This window comes from Zonotrichia albicollis, chromosome 26 (assembly GCF_047830755.1).
Source record: "Zonotrichia albicollis isolate bZonAlb1 chromosome 26, bZonAlb1.hap1, whole genome shotgun sequence".
In the NCBI taxonomy this organism is placed as follows: Eukaryota; Metazoa; Chordata; class Aves; order Passeriformes; family Passerellidae; genus Zonotrichia; species Zonotrichia albicollis.
Window position 1 is genome coordinate 4,537,756 of NC_133844.1, and position 18,295 is coordinate 4,556,050.

The window sequence follows — 18,295 nt, forward strand, 5'->3', positions numbered from 1 at the left end:
TGGGTTTTGGAAAATTATTGTAAATAAAGCACAGGTAGTTCTTAGTATAAAAAGCCAACAGCACCCCAAGGGCAGGGACTGTGCCACAACCCAACCTGCTGGACAGATCTCAGCAGGGCAGAGACAGAATGGAACAGATCAGAGAAGATAAACAACCTTGACACGCAGAACTGATGAATCTCAACTTTGGTCGCAGGGCTGGGAAAAAGAGAGTTTCCAACACCTCAGGGTCATCTCAAGCACAGAAACCCGAGAGGAGAAAACAAAGGAAAAGCAACCACAGGCACAAAAGAGCTGCCCAGCCCCAAATGCAGAGCCCCCTCCATGAGGGAGGGAACCTCAGTGAGCCACAGCCTGCTACCAGTGGGGTTTAGCTGTTCTAGCAGGTCTGGGACCCATAAGAAAATCCAGAGAAAAATGGGCTGGGACCCATAAGAAAATCCAGAAAAAACAGGTCTGGGACCCATAAGAAAATCCAGAGAAAAATGGGCTGGGATCCATAAGAAAATCCAGAAAAAACAGGGCTGGGATCCATAAGAAAATCCAGAGAAAACAGGACAATCACCTGGAGCTCAAAATGAGTCTGATCCAGGAAGAAGCGGTTGAGGACGGAGGTGAATTGGTTCACTGCCCGGAGGAAAACCCTGAAGAGACAAAAACATCAAATAAGGTGATTCTGTACCCAAAATCAGTGACACTGCAGCTCTGGGCTCACAGCTCCGATGTGCAAGCTCAGCAGATGGCAACAGACGCTCCCAAAAAGGCAGGAATTCCTCTAAATCAGGGAACATTCAGGCAAAGCCAACCCTTGGTTCAACAGCCTCGAGCTGCATTGGGGAGGCTCAGGTTGGACATCAGGGAACATTTCCTCTCTGGGACAGGGGTTAAGCATTGGCCAGCTCTGGGTTTAGGTTTCCCATGTGATTCCCCCAGAACTGAGATCAAAAAGGCTTCTCTGGTTTAAGCTGGAAAAAAGAACCCAGGGCTCAGTCATGTTCTGGGCAGGACAGAGACTGCCAGTTCTACCAGTGAAAATACACAGGAACTAAAAACAGCTGGAATCTGATTGAAACCAACCTGAAGTGGCTGAAGAAAATAAGAAGAAAATATATAAAAATAACAATAAATAAATAAAAGAAAATAACATAAATGAAATCAATACATTTTAAAAAATAACAAGGATACTGCTACATGTGAGTCACCCTCCTGTCAGGCCCAGGGAGGCTCCAAAGCCAGACTCTACCCAGACTTAAGCCTGTACTTAACCCAGACTGAAGCCTTAGAAATAAAATAAATAAATAAAATAACAATAAATAAATAAAGAAAAGAAAATAACATATATGAAATCAATAAATTTAAAAAAATAAAAGAAAACTGCCACATGTGAATCACTCTCTTGTCAGGTCCAGGGAGGCTCCAAAGCCAGACTCTACCCAGAATTAAGCCTGTTCTTAAACCAGATTCAAGCCTTAGAAATAAAATTAAATAAATAAAATAAGAAGAAATAAATAAAGAAAATAAATGAAATCAATACATTTTAAAAAATAAGAAAACTGCCACATGTGAGTCATGCCAGGCCCAGGGAGGCTCCAAAACCACTTAACCCAGACTTAAGCCTTAGAAATAAAAATAAATAAATAAAAATAACAATAAATAAATAAATAAAAGAAAATAACATAAATGAAATCAATATATTTTAAAAAATAACAAGAAAACTGCTACATGTGAGTCGCCCTCCTGTCAGGCCCAGGGAGGGTCCAAAACCATTTCACCCAGACTTAAGCCTGTACTTAAACCAGACTTAAGCCTTAGAAATAAAAATAAATAAATAAAATAACAATAAATAAATAAAGAAAAGAAAATAACATAAATGAAATCAATAAATTAAAAAAAATAAAAGAAAACTGCCACATGTGAGTCACTCTCTTGTCAGGTCCAGGGAGGCTCCAAAGCCAGACTTAACCCAGACTTAAGCCTGTACTTAAACCAGACTGAAGCTTTCAGAAATAAAAATAAATATAAAAAGAAATAAATAAAGAAAATAAAATAACATAAATTAAACCAATAATTTTTTTTAAAAACAAGAAAACTGCCTTGTGTGAGTCACCCTCCTGTCAGGTCCAGGGAGGCTCCAAAGCCAGACTCTACCCAGACTTAAGCCTGCACTTAAACCACAATTAAGCCTTAGAAATAAAAATAAATAAAAATAACAATAAATAAAAGAGCATAAATAAAATAAATAAATTTTTTTTAAAAACAAGAAAACTGCCTTGTGTGAGTCACCCTCCCATCAGGTCCATGGAGGCTCCAAAACCAGACTCTACCCAGACTTAAGCCTGTACTTAAACCAGACTGAAGCCTTAGAAATAAAATTAAATAAATAAAGTAACAATAAATAAAGAAAGAAAAGAAAATAACGTAAATGAAATCAATAAATTTAAAAAATAACAAGAAAACTGCCACATGTGAGTCACCCTCCTGTCAGGTCCAGGGAGGCTCCAAAACCATTTAACCCAGACTTAAGCCTGTACTTAAACCAGACTTAAGCTTAAAGAAATAAAAATAAATATAAAAAGAAATAAATAAAGAAAAGAAAATAACCTAAATTAAATCAGTAATTTTTTTAAAAACCAAGAAAATTGCCTTGTGTGAGTCACCCTCCTGTCAGGTCCAGGGAGGCTCCAAAGCCAGACTCTACCCAGACTTAAGCCTGTACTTAAACCAGACTCAAGCCTTAGAAATAAAATTAAATAAATAAAATAAGAAGAAATAAAGAAAATAAATGAAATCAATAAATTTAAAAAAAATACAAGAAAACTGCCACATGTGAGTCGCCCTCCTGTCAGGCCCAGGGAGGCTCCAAAACCACTTAACCCAGACTCAAGCCTGTACTTAAACCAGACTGAAGCTTTAAGAAATAAAAATAAATATAACAAGAAATAAATAAAGAAAATAAAATAACATAAATTAAATTTTCTTTTTAAAAAAAAACAAGAAAATTGACTTGTGTGAGTCACCCTCCTGTCAGGCCCAGGGAGGCCCCAAAGCCAGACTCTACCCAGACTTAAGCCTGTACTTAAACCAGACTCAAGCCTTAGAAATAAAATTAAATAAATAAAATAAGAAGAAATAAATAAAGAAAAGAAAATAAATGAAATCAATACACTTTAAAAAATAAGAAAACTGCCACATGTGAGTCATGCCAGGCCCAGGGAGGCTCCAAAACCACTTAACCCAGACTTAAGCCTTAGAAATAAAAATAAATAAATAAAAATAACAATAAATAAATAAATAAAAGAAAATAACATAAATGAAATCAATATATTTTAAAAAATAACAAGAAAACTGCTACATGTGAGTCACCCTCCTGTCAGGCCCAGGGAGGCTCCAAAACCATTTCACCCAGACTCAAGCCTGTACTTAAACCAGACTTAAGCCTTAGAAATAAAAATAAATAAATAAAAATAACAATAAATGAATAAATAAAAGAGCATAAATAAAACAAATAAATTTTTTTAAAAAACAAGAAAACTGCCTTGTGTGAGTCACCCTCCCATCAGGTCCAGGGAGGCTCCAAAGCCAGATTCTACCCAGACTCAAGCCTGTACTTAAACCAGGCTTAAGCCTTAAGAAACAACAATAAATAAATAAAAATAACAAGAAATAAATAAAGAAAAGAACATAAATAAAATAAATAAATTGTAAAAAATAGGAAGAAAACTGCCTTGTGTGAGTCACCCTCCCATCAGGCCCAGGGAGGCCCCAGAGCCAGACCAGCCCAGGCTCAGGCCTGTACCTGCTCTGCATCATGTTCATGACCATCCAGTCAGCTGCGTACACGTTCTTCCCAATCAGGTCCTTGAACATAATGAATGTTTCCATCAGGAAATCCTGTTGGAGCAATAAAACCCATCAGGCTGCACGTGGAGGGGTTGTGTCCATGGGGTTACAGGGAGATGCTGCAGTGACCTCATGAAATGCAAATGTCTGGGATTGCACTGATTAATGATCCTGCTAATTGGCAATCAATGCCCTGCCCTGCCTAACAGGGGGCTCTCATCCTGTGGGTACGGCCCAATAATGAAATTATTGCTGGCATCTCATCCATCCAGTGGCACAAGGAGAAACAACTGCACACAATGCTGGTCTGGTTAATGAGATCTGTCTTTGCTGTTTTGCATTAAGCTGTGCTGGAGCAGTGCACAAGCTGGATTAGACAGCAAAACCAATATTGCAGGGCTTGTTCCCAAGTCTCTGAGTGGTGACAATGCAACAGAATGGTCTAGAAAGCCTGAAATTATTGTATTTCACTCACTAATTAGAGTTAAACCTTTCCTGGTCCTGTTTAAGAACAGTTAAGGAGAGACAGTGAATATAACATCAGAGATGTGATTTAGAATTATCCTACATTATTGTAGAAAAGACACTTTTTGCACAAACACCCTCCAAACAAGACTTCAAACTTGGAAAAAAACAAGGTTGAACTGCAGAATGAGAGAGGAAAAAAAGGAAAATGAGCAGAGATGAGCAAAAGAAGGGAGCAGCAGGAATATTGATCTCCTCCTTGTGGTCTCTGCAGGTCCAAAAGCCACTCTGAGCTCTTAAATCAATTCTGTTCTCTGCAGCAGCACATTAATATTCAAATGTGAGAGGGACACAAAGAAGGTCACAGGAGGAGCCATCCCCTTGAAATGATCACCAGCAAAAAATCTGTTGAGCTGAACAGTTTGGGCTGAAGAATTGGCAAGATATTGATGGAGAAATGGAGCACTTGGTGCTGCCTCAGTAAAAATCCTTTTGGCTTTATTAAATCAGAGCCTGATGAGAGGGCTGGCCTTGACATGGGCACCTTGAAGACATGAATTAACTCCTAGAAGTGCCAAACTAACAGGGAATGATGCCAAGGCAGGGCTGGAAGTACCAGCACAAAGAAAGAACAGCAAAAATAAAAGCAGTTATAGCAGTAAAACAAAATTTTCTGTTGGTATTAACAACTACCACACCACTACAAAGGCAGGTTAGCTCCTGTAGATTTAAAGGTGTAGAAAAATAAGATTAGAAATTATTATTTCCCATGATCATCCTGAAAATCTTCTCACTGGATGAAAACTTCCAGAATTCCTAAATCTGCCTGATTTGGGCTCCCATTCCCTTTCCCTTTCCCTCCCCTTTCCTTTTTCTTTTTCTTATCCTTTTCCTTAGCCTTTCCTTTTCCTTCTTCCTTTTTCCCTTTCCTTCTTCCTTCCCTTTCTTCTTCCTTTCCTTTCCTTCTTCCTTTCCTTTCCTTCTTCCTTTCCTTTCCTTCTTCCTTTCCTTTCCTTCTTCCTTTCCTTTCCTTCTTCCTTTCCTTTCCTTCTTCCTTTCCTTTCCTTCTTCCTTTCCTTTCCTTCTTCCTTTCCTTTCCTTCTTCCTTTCCTTTCTTCTTCCTTTCCTTTCCTTCTTCCTTTCCTTTCCTTCTTCCTTTCCTTTCCTTCTTCCTTTCCTTTCCTTCTTCCTTTCCTTTCCTTCTTCCTTTCCTTTCCTTTCCTTTCCTTTCCTTTCCTTTCCTTTCTTTCCTTTCCTTTCCTTTCCTTTCCTTTCCTTTCCTTCTTCCTTTCCTTTCCTTCTTCCTTTCCTTTCCTTCTTCCTTTCCTTTCCTTCTTCCTTTCCTTTCCTTCTTCCTTTCCTTTCCTTCTTCCTTTCCTTCTTCCTTTCCTTCTTCCTTTCCTTTCCTTTCCTTCTTCCTTTCCTTTCCTTCTTCCTTTCCTTTCCTTCTTCCTTTCCTTTCCTTTCCTTTCCTTTCCTTTCCTTTCCTTTCCTTTCCTTTCCTTTCCTTTCCTTTCCTTTCCTTTCCTTTCCTTTCCTTTCTTTCCTTTCCTTTCCTTTCCTTTCCTTTCCTTTCCTTTCCTTTCCTTTCCTTCCTTTCCTTTCCTTTCCTTTCCTTTCCTTCACTTGGCTAAGATAAAAGCAGTCCCAAAGCCACATGAAGTGGGAGTGACCTGTAGATGGCTGTGTTGCTCCACGCTGCCCCAAGAGCTGATTTTGCAAGTGATTTTCTGTGAAATTCTGTAATTCCAACTGCACAGGGAAAAAAGGGATCACCTTGGCTCCCCAAAATGAAATCCAGACCTTCTGGTGGATTTTGGTACAGGAAGAACAAAACTCCGGGCCATTCCCCAGCTGATATTTCAATAAACTGCCACTTGCCAATTGCAAAATAAGGAATAAAGGGACAAAAAAGCTCCAACAGTTCTTGTGTTGTGCACCAGTCTTGCTAAAATACAAGTTGGGCCATTTGGGGGAGTTTGAGGGAAAATCTGCTGGCTTTAAGCAGAAAAATGTAATATTTCACCTTGTTTCACACCCAAAGGTTTTGGGGATGTGAATTTTTAACATTCTGAGAGCCTTCTGCATTGCTGCCACTAAAGCAAGATTCAAGCATTTAATTAAACTTCAGAGGAGGAGAAAGAATTAGATAAAGAGAACAGGGGCACAAAGTGAGAGCCAGACAATGAAATGCTTTACTTTTCCATCTTCATTCCCTCTTCTGGTTCCTGACTCAAATCAAACATTTTTTTACCCATGAAAGATGTTTTCCTCAATGCCACAAACGCTGCTCCAGGGCTCTGCTGAGTCAGCAACCCCCCCAGTGCCCAGCAAGGGTGACAGGAATGAATTCCCAGACACTGTGGCACCAGGAGCCACTGCTGAGGGTTTGCTGCCCCAAAGTGAGCAGAGGATGACCCTGCAGAGCAGAGTCAGGCTGAGCTCACTGCCCAGCCAGGCTGACTTACAATGATGTCCTGCCTGGTTTTGAAAGTGTTGATGTAATGGCTGTAATGGAAATCATCCATCTGCCTCAGGATGGCTGTCATGCAGGCCACGAAGATACCCTGCAAAGGGAAAGCCACAAATCACTGGTTGTTCTCCTGGCTTAAGCACTGTAACTTCTAAATGTGACCTGATCAAATATCACTGATCAGAATCCTCCTTATCTGTGTCCTGACATCAGCCTGAGACTGCTCCTCCAAACCAGTCAAGAATTCCTAAAATTCAAGTTTGAAATCTGGGTATTGCCTTCTTTCTCCCCATGGATCACAAGAGAAACACATCCTCCCAACACAGAATTTTATTTTATATATATATTGATCCACTCCATCAGATCTTAAAGGTCTTTTCCAAGCTGACTCTGATTTTCAGATTTAGCAGGGCCAGCTGCAATTCTCATGGGTGGCACAATGAAGTGACCCCAGACTCATCAAAAATCAGGCAAATCCCAGCTCCTGGCTTTCCCATCCTTCTGTACATGAACTCCAGGGTGAGTTAAAGCACCCCAGAGCTGCCTGCACCCCTCAGTCAGAAATGCCCCTGAAGGGTCTCATCCCCCAACGTTTCACCCTGCTGAGCCCAGGTGACAAAATGCAGCACAGATCCTGTGTCAGGCACTGCACTGACACAAAATTCTGTGCACAGGGCCAAAAGGAAATGAAATCACCCCCAGTGACTCAGCTCAAAGTGGGAGGGGGATAACCTGAATCCTAATCCTCACAGAAACACCAGGAGCCACGGCTGGGTGGCACAGAAGCCCTGCAGGGCAGGGAGAGATGAGCTCATCAGGAATGAACTGCTGCCCACTGAGAGCTCCCAGGGGATGAACCCACTGCAGGGAGTGCTGGGGAGGGAGGGGAGGGCTCCCAGGGAATGAACCCCTCAGTTAAAGGTGCTGGGGAAGGAGGGGAGGGCTCCCAGGGAATGAACCCTCAGTTAAAGGTGCTGGGGAAGGAGAGGAGGGCTCCCAGGGAATGAACCCCTCAGTTAAAGGTGCTGGGGAGGGAGGGGAGGGCTCCCAGGGAATGAACCCTCAGTTAAAGGTGCTGGGGAGGGAGGGGAGGGCTCCCAGGGAATGAACCCCTCAGTTAAAGGTGCTGGGGAAGGAGAGGAGGGGCTCCCAGGGAATGAACCCTCAGTTAAAGGTGCTGGGGAGGGAGGGGAGGGCTCCCAGGGAATGAACCCCTCAGTTAAAGGTGCTGGGGAAGGGCTCCCAGGGTCTGAACCCCTCAGTCAGAGCTCCTGAGGAGGCAGGCAGGGAAGGTGGGAAGGGCTTTCAGGGACTGAACCCCTCAGTCAGAGGCAGGGAAGGGCTCTCTGGGACTGAACCCCTCTGTCAGAGACAGGGAAGGTGGGAAGGGCTCTCAGGGGGTAGAACCCCTCAGACAAGGCAGGGAAGGTGGGAAGGTGGAAGGGCTCTCACGATGTGCGGGCTCTGGCGGCTCATCCGATCACCGTGCGGTTGATCCGGCGCAGCAGCCGCTCCATCATCTGCTGGATGTGCAGAGCAGTGGCACCCTGGGGACAGCCAGCAAGGGACACTGGGGACCATTCCTCAGGCACAGCCTGCCAGGGGCAGCTCCCTGTGTGGGAGGGCTGCCCTGGCAGGGATGAATTTCATGAGGGGAAGCAGAAAAAGGAGATTTAAGTGCACGAGCGATCGATTCAAACACTCTGGGATTCACTGGGTGGAGAATTCCCTTAATGGATCTGCCCCAGCTTCATCAGCTCGTGCTGGGGCTTTGGCAGCTCTTCTCTGAACAGCTCAAACCACTCTGCTCACAGGCACTCAGAACAATTCCCATGAACAGAGTGGGAAGTACATTTTTCTGGCTGAACAGTGATTGCTGTCCCTATTCCATAACAGAGAATGAGCAACCTCCTCATTTTTATACCATGTAATACTTCTTTGACTTGCTCCAAATTACTGAACAAGCCACCTAAGCAGCTGAGATGACATTCTGGTCCCTAGAAAGGGAAGTAAATGCTTCTAGTAGTGATAACAACTAATTCAACCTTTCCTGGCTCCTCTTCAGACAGAGCCCTTACAAAGAACTGCACAGCAAGCCATCCCAGTTTCTATAAATATCACAATTCTGACTCACTAAAGCACAAGTAGAGGATGTTTCTTTACTGTGACTTCTCAAAAGAAGAACTGAGCTGAGCTGGCAGCCCTGAGAGCTCGTGCTCACCACATCTTTGCGGTCCAGGACCTCCAGGACACTGCTCAGGAGCTGGGAGCTGGCCTCGTGGTCGGGCTTGCTGCAGTTGTCATCCAGCTGCCCACTGAGCTGATCGATGAGCAGGGGCAGGAGGGCATCTCTGCACTCTGCAAAGGGACACAGGGACAGAGCAGAGCCTCAGCATGCCCTGGGGATGGGCACCTCACAGGAGAGTCCTGCTCCTGATTCCATCTGGGACACCAGAACATGCTTAAAGCCTCTGGAGCTATGACAAATGGGCTGGAGAGTCATAAATGATCTGTAATATGAACAGTGAATCCCAGAATGGGTTGGGTTGAAGGGACCAAAAAGATCATCTCATCCCACCCCTGCCATGGCAGGAACACCTCCCACTGTCCCCAGGGGGCTCCAGCCTGGCCTTGGGCACTTCAGGGATCCAGGGGCAGCCACAGGTCCCGGGGAATTCCATCCCAGCCCCTCCCTGCCCTCACAGGAAGGAATTCCTTCCCACTATCCCATCTAACCCCACCCTTTCATTTATAAATTCTGTATATTCCATCAAACAGCCCCCGCCGCTTCTCCCTCCTTCTGAATCACCACCCTGGATCAGGATCCCCCACACTGGGCATTGTATAAAGGCTGGACAGCACAAACCTCAGTTTCCATGGCAAGGAATGTTTCTAGAGCTGGATTTAATGGTGGGTGGCCCCTGATGACTGACAGGGAACTCCTTTTGAAGGCTTTTGAGGCCCAGAGCCTCCCAAGTGCCACTCACCAGCCTGCTTGAACAGGTCACTCTCCACAATCTTGGTCAGGCAGTTCAGCTTCTGCCGGACCAGCTGGTTGTCAGGGATGCTCTGGATGAACTTGCTGAAGAGGACACTGTGGGCAAGGCAGAGGGAGCAGAGGGTCAGTGTAGCAGTGTGTTTGCAGCATCAGCACCAGCCCACCCACCCCTCACAGACACTGGGCCACAGCTGGAACCACAGCACCCCACAATGGGATGGGTTGGGAGGGACTTAAAGCTCCCCAACTGCAGCCCCTGCCATGGCAGGGACACCTCCCACTGCCCCAGGATGCCCCAGCCTGGGAGGGATGGGAAAGCCACAGCTCCTCTGGGAATTCCATCCAACAGGCACATTGCCACAGAGCCCTGGGTGATTCTCAAGGGACTTAAAGCCCTGTTGAGGTGTTAAGGTGTGGGTTGAACTCAATGATCTTTAAGGTCTCTTCCAATCTAGTCACAGAATTCTGTGAATTCTGTGAAAGTAAAACTGAGCAGTGTTCAGAAACTGCAGGCTTGAACCTCTTTAAATGAAACTTTTATTCCAGGACACACCAGGTGCATCCCAAACCCTACAAACCTGAGCCCTCACAGGTTAATCCCACTGCTCTGTGCCCTCACAGGTTAATCCCACTGCTCTGTGCCCTCACAGGTTATTCCCCCTGGCTGTCACACCCAGGGACAGTTTGAAGGCCTCATCTGAACAGACTCAGCAGCCTGGAGAAAGCTGGAACGTGCCCAGCACAAAGGCACAGCCTCCTCCCAGATGCCCCTTCCATCAGCAGCAGTGACTCACTCCAGCCCCAGATTGCCTTTAATGAAATTCCACGGCCATTTGCTGCCTGTCTGCTGCTTCCCAGCAAATCACTTGTGGCAGGACAGGAGACAGGGCTGGGCAGCTCTGGGCAAAGCTCTGAGCACCACAACCAGCAACCCACAGGGCTGAGAATTTCCTGGATAAACACAACTTTTGGGCTCCCAGCCAAGGCTCAGCCTTTGCCACACTTTTCAGGAGCATTCACCAAGAACTGGCTGGTGGAAACTTGCACAAGATTTCAACACCTCACTGCCCTCAGATTTTGCTTTTCAGTAAAATCTCAAGGTGTCTGTAAGGATCCCAGAATCCTGGAAGGATTTGGGTAGTAAGGGACCCTAAAATCAGCCAGCTCCACCCCTGCCATGGGCAGGGACACTTCCCACTATCCCATGTTGCTCCAAGCCCATCCAACCTGGGCTTGGACACTCCCAGAATGAAAAACTGGGATGCAGAGAATCCTCTGAACTCCCCTGACTTCCTGTAAAGCTCAGCAAGCACTTCCTTGAGTCCATGCACAAGATCTGCACCATCAGATCATAACCAGAGTGGCTGTTTTTAATGAAGTTTCCAAAATTCTTCCTCCCAGATAAACTGAGTTTAGAGGACAAACAAACTTCATACAGTTACCTGAGCTCAACGGGGTCAAATACCAGTTTGACATCATTTATGATGCTTGGCAAATATTTTAAAGCTGCCCCCTGAAAGAAGAAAGAAACCAAGGACGTGAAATGCACGTGGGAAATCCAGTGAAGACAACTGCAGAGAACTGGTTTAAAATAAAAAAAAAAATCAAATTTATGCATCCAAAGAGCCTCCAGGACCCAAGATCTGCAGTGCAGAGTGGGAAAGATGGAAGAGAAGGGATTCATGGATAATTCTCTCCTTCCTTTTTCTGGCCCAGCCCCTTCCCAACTGCACCAGTTGATCTAATTGAAATTTTTCACTTTTCCCTGGAAATTCTGCTCACCTTGATCTTGACAGCCTCCTCCAGGGGCCGGTCCATGAGGATGTTGAAGGAGAGGAAGAGCTGGCGAATTGCATCGTTGAATTCATTCCCATCCTCACTCTTCCCATACACACTGCAAAGGACAGGGCCAGTTACACACACAGATCCAGCAGCTCAATCAGGATTTCATCCTGTGCAACAACAACATCTTCATGCCATCTCCTTTGGCAAAGCCATGGGGGTAAAAATGGAATTGGAGATTTTGCAGCCATTTCCTGCTGGAATCTGTCAGAGGGGAAAACCTGCACTTTTCAGGCTGCCACTGCAGCAAATTGGGTTCCAAGTATTGAACAGGAAAAAAAATCCAAAATGGACATGAATAAAGGGTTTCAAACCCTCATTGTGACTCTCTGGAAAGATGTTTTTGAAGCTACAGTTAAACCACTCTGATTTTACCCCAACTGGAGAATGTGTCATCCCCCACCTCACCCAATGACTGAAGTATCTGTGTACTGGTTTTTTAAAGTTTCTGAAAATGAGGAGGAAATTCCATGTTTTATTTTATAAAAACAACTACTGTGTTCCTTTTCAGCTCTACCATATGCTGCTTATTGCATGTTAGGGGGGACAAAAAGGTTTTTCTCCCTTCTAATCAGGTATTTCAATTTTTGCTCAACTCATTTGTTCCAGCCACAGACAAAGGGCAGAAAGATCCTCTTAGTGAGTCAGTGATAGAGGATTTGGTGAGGAATATCTGCCTTAGTGGTATTTACTGGAAGGAACTCCAGTGGGTTTCCCAGAAGAGGCCCAGGGAGGGAAGGCTGGACCCACCTCAGGTACAGCACCCGGGACTGCACGATGAACCTGAACAGGTATTTCAGGGCTTTCAGGGCTGCAAAGAGCAGCTCTGTCTTGCTGGAGTCCTCAGCATTCCCCACGTAGCAGTTCAGCACTTTGGTGAGTTTCCTTTGGAAATAGAACAAAAAGGGGAACCAATGCAGGCACGGCTCAGTTCCTGTGCAGGCCCAGCTCCCTCACCCCAGAGAGGAACTGCAGGCACAGGAACAGCCCAGGGCTCCTGCTCACAGCCCATCTCCTCCTCACACCTTGGGCTCAAAGCCCACAGACTGCACCCTCTGGCTCTGCTTTTCCTCTGCCCTAAAAGGAGCTGTGCAGGAAGATGCAAACCCCAGTCCAGGGGAAGGGACTGAGGCTCTGTCCCTGAGTGAGAACTCTCAGAGAGGAGCAGGAGGAGCAAAGGAAACCACGTGGACGCAGTGGTTGTGTGGCAGCGCAGGGAAGGAGGCACTCCAGGAGAGGGGCACTTCAAGTTGTGTTTATTTTAGGGTGACAGCCAGTTCATGTGGATCAGTAAAAATTAAAAGGAGATTTTCAGAGAGGAAAAGCAGTTTGGTTTCTGGTTTTGCCCTCCCTATTGGCCTCAGTTTGAACTTTTCACTTCTGTTGCCACAAGGGTGGTGACCTTTGGCTGAGGGATGCTTGATCAAGGAAAGCCAAGATCCATGACAGAAGAGTCCTTTCTGTCTGATTTCACAGAAAAAAAATCTCACAACTGAATTTTTTAGAGGGCAAAAAGAGCAATAAGAAGGATTCTTTCTCTCCTGAGTACACAGAAGGGATGGAACTCTGCTCTCTGCTGCCTTTACCCCATTAACATCATCAAAAATGACCTAATGAAATCCATCCCCAAGAGCTGATGTCATCCCCAAAGCCCTCAGTGCCACTGCTGGGTGACACCCGAGGCCTGGGCCAATACTCACACATAGGCCAGGGTTGCACTGAAGTGTTTGTAGATGTAAGTCTCGAGCACAGCGTTGAAATGCTGGAACTTGATGTCTCCAATCAAAGAAATAATGAACACCTGCCAAAAGTCCAGAAGGAAGCAGATGCACAGAGCTGCACACTAACTCCAACAGAACAGTCTCTAATTGATTTTGCTGGGTTATAATTTTGTTTTATCAACAGCATTAATGCTAGAGTGAGTGTTATTCATGTTGTAATAGTCACAGTGTGTGTGGAATTTATTACTCTTTTCACTGTGGCTACTAAAAATCTGATGTGCATTTCATTCCTGGCTCCTGAAAAAGCCTTAAGAAGTGTTTAAATATCTTTTATTACTAGAGCAAAATACCAATTGCTCATTGGAATCACCAGGAACAGACTGGAAATGTGGCTGAAAACAAACTCTGCAGCCACAGAAGATTCACTCACCAGGGCATCAAACACCAGGAAATCATAGGTTTCATTTTCTGACATTTCCATCATGATGTTGAAAAGTGCATCGAGGGTGTCTGGCAAAAACTAGAGGGGGAAAGGAACAGTAAAAGGTGAGGAAAGGAAACTGCTTCTGGCATCCTGCACAGCAGCATGAGCTGGATCAATCCTCCCCTTCCAGCCTGGCTGAACTGTAAATCCTGTCCCTGAGAAAACAACTCAGAAGGAATCCCAGCCCTGTGTTCATCACAAAACCTCTCAGAAGGGATCCCAGCCCTGTGTCCATGAGAAAACCTCTCAGAAGGGATCCCAGCCCTGTGTTCATGCACATGATTGTCATGATCATCTTTACAGTAAGGAAGATCTTTCTTCTCAGCCCTAAATGGCCCCACTTTGCTGTTCTAGTGCCTTTTCATCCCACAGGATGAAAATCCTGAGCTCTCCAAAGCAGCCTGGCCCTGTCCCAGGCAGGACCCTGCACTCAGCCTGTCTGCAGTGACACATTCCTGTCATGGTCAGCTCCTCCATAAAACCATCACCTTGCATAATCCCAGCACATTCACTCTTGGGACCCCTCTCTGCAGGTAAGGCTTCATCCTAAATCCTTCATGTTTTCTCCCATTTCAGGTCCACTCCCCACAGCATGCTGTGAGATCTCTGGGCTGTCTCTGCTCCCAGATTCACAGCAAGCCTCTCCTCATTCACAAAGGAGTTGAGAATGAAAAGTTAGGCTTTGGATGTATCTGTTATTTCATAAGGATAAAGGGGAAAATAGAGTCACTGCTCTCTCCCTGATCCCTGTAATATTCAACGTCTGTAATTCTGGTAAATTCCACTAATGAGAGGTGGAGCACAGGCTCCCAGAGAAGCTGTGGCTACCCCATCCCTGGTGTCCAAGTGTCCAAGGCCAGGTTGGAGCAAGCTGGGACAGTGGAAGGTGCCCCTGTCCATGGCAGGGGGTGGAAAAAGCTGCTTTTAAGGTCCCTTCCAAGCCAAACCATCCCATGATCTGATGATTCTCCCATTCCTCAGCACCCAGACCTGCCCTCCCAGCCTAGCCAGACACCTTTTGGGTCCAACACCAGGCTGACACATGGGACTGTGAGCACCAAGGAGGCTCAGATCCCTGGGAATACCTTCACAATTTCTCCTCCTTCCACCTCCATGAGCTTCCTGAGGTTGTGGGCGATGTTGTGGGCGTTGGAGCGCCAGTTCAGCAAACCCAGCAGGTCAACTGCAAGGACACAAAGAGCAATCAGCAGCGGCAGCTGCCTGAAGGGCTGCACAGAGCCCACAGCAAGGCTGGGGGCTATTTTTAGCCAGTGCACAAAGAACAATCACCCTGAGGTACAGAATGTTACCTTGAGGTGCTTCTGTCTTGGCAAAACAGCAAAGCTCTGCTATAAATGGAAACCTGGCTGCCATCTGATAACACATTTGGAGAGCATTTTGCAGGTTTTTTTAAGAGCAGGTATCTCAAGCCCGGAATTTTATTGAAGTGCAGGACTCAGCACAGCCCTTCCAGAGCTGCTGGAAGTCTCCCATCACTGACCAGCCCAGGCTGGCTCAGGCACACACTGCTCTTCATTCTGACCCCTTTGGCACAGGGCAGAGCTAATGCACATCATCACCCTGGAGAGCTCAGCCCCAACTGCTGCTCTCTGAACAGGCAGAGGAAAGAAGGCAATTAGCCTCAAACACTTCAAATTCTGATAAAACACACGGTCACTGACATTTCCACATGTGCCAACAACCTTGCTGGGTTGAGCACTGGCAGTCTGGATTGAGCATTTGTGTGAAAGGGTTTCTGGGGGCTGCACACACATTCTGGGAGCTTGGTGGGATGGGGCTGCCACTGACACAGGAGCAGCAAAACGAAAGCTGAAGCTCTCTGGCCACACACAGAAAGCTGCCTGGAGAAAATGCCCTCTGCAATTCAGAGCCCCAGCACAAGCCCTACCATTCTGGGTGAGTTTGGTGGAGCAGATGACAGTGGCAATCTGGAAGCTGTCCTTTGTGCTGTCCTTCGTGGGGGTGAAGTTGGCCAGAGAGTGCAGGTTTTTCCCTGAGGGAGCCTCCTTCTCCTCCATCTCTGTTTTGGTGCAAGGAAGAGTCAAATAACTCTTGGCATCTTCCATTTTCTTGTTGTCACCCTGTTGGTTGGACACAGCAGGGAGAAGGGTCATGGCCCACAGTGACAGCCAGAAAGGGTTTGAAACACTTTTTCATTTCGATCATTGTTTGAGTTCCTACTTTCAGGGAGAAGTTGCCCATACTGCAATGAACTGAGCTATTTCCAAAGCCACAAAGTTTAGGAGGATTTCCCACCCCACACACACATTTTGTAGCTTTCTACTGCTTGGAAAATCAGCCAGGAGAGAGTTTTGATGAGTCAAACACGAGACAAGGCTGGAAATGCCCAGGTTACCTTGTAAATAATCAAATTGTGTTTGCCATCCTGCAGTGTTGTTCCATCTGCATTCATCAGCTTCACAAAGCCCATGCCAAAAGCCCTCTCAGATCTGTCCCTGGCTGCAAAACAGGAGAAATCTTCATTAGCCATTGTCTTATTCATGTCCACACAACCCAAAATGCAGCCCTCTAACCTCAGCAGCAGCTTTATTTAATAGTTAACTGCAGCTACACAAACACATCCTCCTGGAGCATCTCCCACACACAACTTTAGGGGTTTTTCTGGACAGATTAATGGTTGGACTCCTTGATCTTCCAGGTCTTTTCTAACCTTAACAATTCAATGATCCTCTGATATAGAATTCTGTAGGTATTTTTGGTTGGGATTTTGGTCTATGAGCTGTGGACATGGAAGGATGTCACTGTCCCCAGAACCAGGTGCCTTTGAGGGCCTTCAATGGCTGAGCCTCCCATTATTGATCTCATTTCAGGGCTCTGAAGTGATCTGATGGAACTTCTGGCTCTGAAGCTCTCATTAGCCTTTTATTATCCTAATTGAAAATCCTCCTATAGGAAGATAATTAGAAGCCCACCAGGCCTTGCAGTGAATTTTGGCAAATAAATTACAAGCAACACCCTACACTCAGAAGCCAAAGCAATAACAAACATTGACAATTGTCTTTCAGGGGGATAAACTGCTGCTCCTTACAAAATCTCAGTTTCAGGACAAAACCAGCGCCAAATTCTGGGTGCAAAAATTTTGAATATTTTTGTTTTTTTGCTTGCCACAAACTGGGAATAAGTAAACTGAGCAAGAATAATGTCTGTAACACTGAATAAGCAGAAATCAGAGTGGGAGGAGCAGAGCAGTCCTGCAGGGGTCCCCTCCTGGCACTCACACTCCTGGGACGAGCGGTGACGGAACGTGAACCTCAGGTGGCAGCGACTGACTTCCTCTATGGCAATGGCCACCTGCACGGAGAACAGCACAACAGCAGCATTGTCCCTGCCTGTCCCAGACTGTCCCCAGCCACTCTGCAGCACATCCCAGGGCTGATGCAGCTGCTGCTCCACATGAGCCCTGCTGTGCACACAGAGGAGAACACAGATGTCGATGTTTCTGAAGAAGGGCTGTGACAGTTACACTGCCTGACCCTTGAGCAGACCAATGAGGTGTGCCACTGCCTTGGAATCAGCAAAGGCTTTTTATAAGGAAAACATACACAGCAAGGCTTGACTGGAAAGAATTTGATGGTGTATGCTGGAAATCTCTCTGATTCTAAATCAGCATCTGATTGAGGTTCTGATTAACGACTGGCAAATTGCTGAAGAGACTCTTGAGCTGTGTTTGCTCTCCTTCCTGCAAGGGGCCCTGCAGGGGATTACAGACCCTGCCTCCTCCTTTAAACAAACAGGGGGACCTGTGGATGTGACAGTTTAGTCAGAGAGAGAGAAACAGATAAACCTTCCCAGGAATTGTTCTGGGAAAAGCTGTGAGAAGCTCAGAGAAAGAATTAAACCAATCTTGCAGCTGGTGTTTTGAACAGTTTTTTCTCCTAAGATGTTTACCTAAGGGTGTTTCCTTAATTAACCAATGGTGTTGGGGTGTTGATTAAATGACCAATCAGGTTATATCAGAAGGGTGTATAAAGGAATGGGTTTTTAATAAACTCAGATGAACCAGCTGGAGAGAGTCTGTGTGTGCCTCACTGCTGCTCCTGACTCAGGTGACACAGTGATGACAGACCATACCTTGACAGTCTCGTACCAGCAGGGCTGCTTGACCTGGTAATAAACCACAGACTTGTACTCCGAGACTCCCTCGTAGCCAGCCCCAGGGTGGATGGCTTTCTTTGGACAAAACACAGGGAGAGGGAAAAAAGGTAAATATGGAGGATTTTGGGTGCAAATCTTCAGAGGGTGTCAGAGGCCGTCCTACCTCCTGCAGGTTCCCATCCTCATCATGCACAGACATGGTGACCTCGACGTTCTTGGGGGTTTTCTTCTTGCCTTTGTCAAACTCCCCCTGGATCAGGGTGACGTAGATGTCATTCCTGACATCACCTGCAATTCCCAGAGTTTCATGAGCTCGATTCTCATTCCCACTGGGA

The 18,295-nt window shown here is 45.8% G+C and overlaps 1 protein-coding gene across 1 annotated transcript in view; it reads right to left on the bottom strand.

The window, feature by feature from the left end:
* The window catches only part of DOCK5 (dedicator of cytokinesis 5), a 92,597-nt gene that overhangs the window by 38,527 nt on the left and 35,775 nt on the right, over positions 1–18,295 (bottom strand). Inside the window, 18 exon segments of the mRNA XM_074559148.1 lie at positions 566–644; positions 3,797–3,891; positions 6,774–6,872; positions 8,231–8,256; positions 8,259–8,325; positions 9,000–9,136; positions 9,766–9,872; positions 11,219–11,289; positions 11,559–11,670; positions 12,369–12,503; positions 13,319–13,419; positions 13,770–13,859; positions 14,909–15,006; positions 15,733–15,925; positions 16,201–16,304; positions 17,084–17,156; positions 17,937–18,035; positions 18,124–18,248. Of these exon segments, the coding sequence (XP_074415249.1) occupies positions 566–644; positions 3,797–3,891; positions 6,774–6,872; positions 8,231–8,256; positions 8,259–8,325; positions 9,000–9,136; positions 9,766–9,872; positions 11,219–11,289; positions 11,559–11,670; positions 12,369–12,503; positions 13,319–13,419; positions 13,770–13,859; positions 14,909–15,006; positions 15,733–15,925; positions 16,201–16,304; positions 17,084–17,156; positions 17,937–18,035; positions 18,124–18,248 (1,811 nt within the window).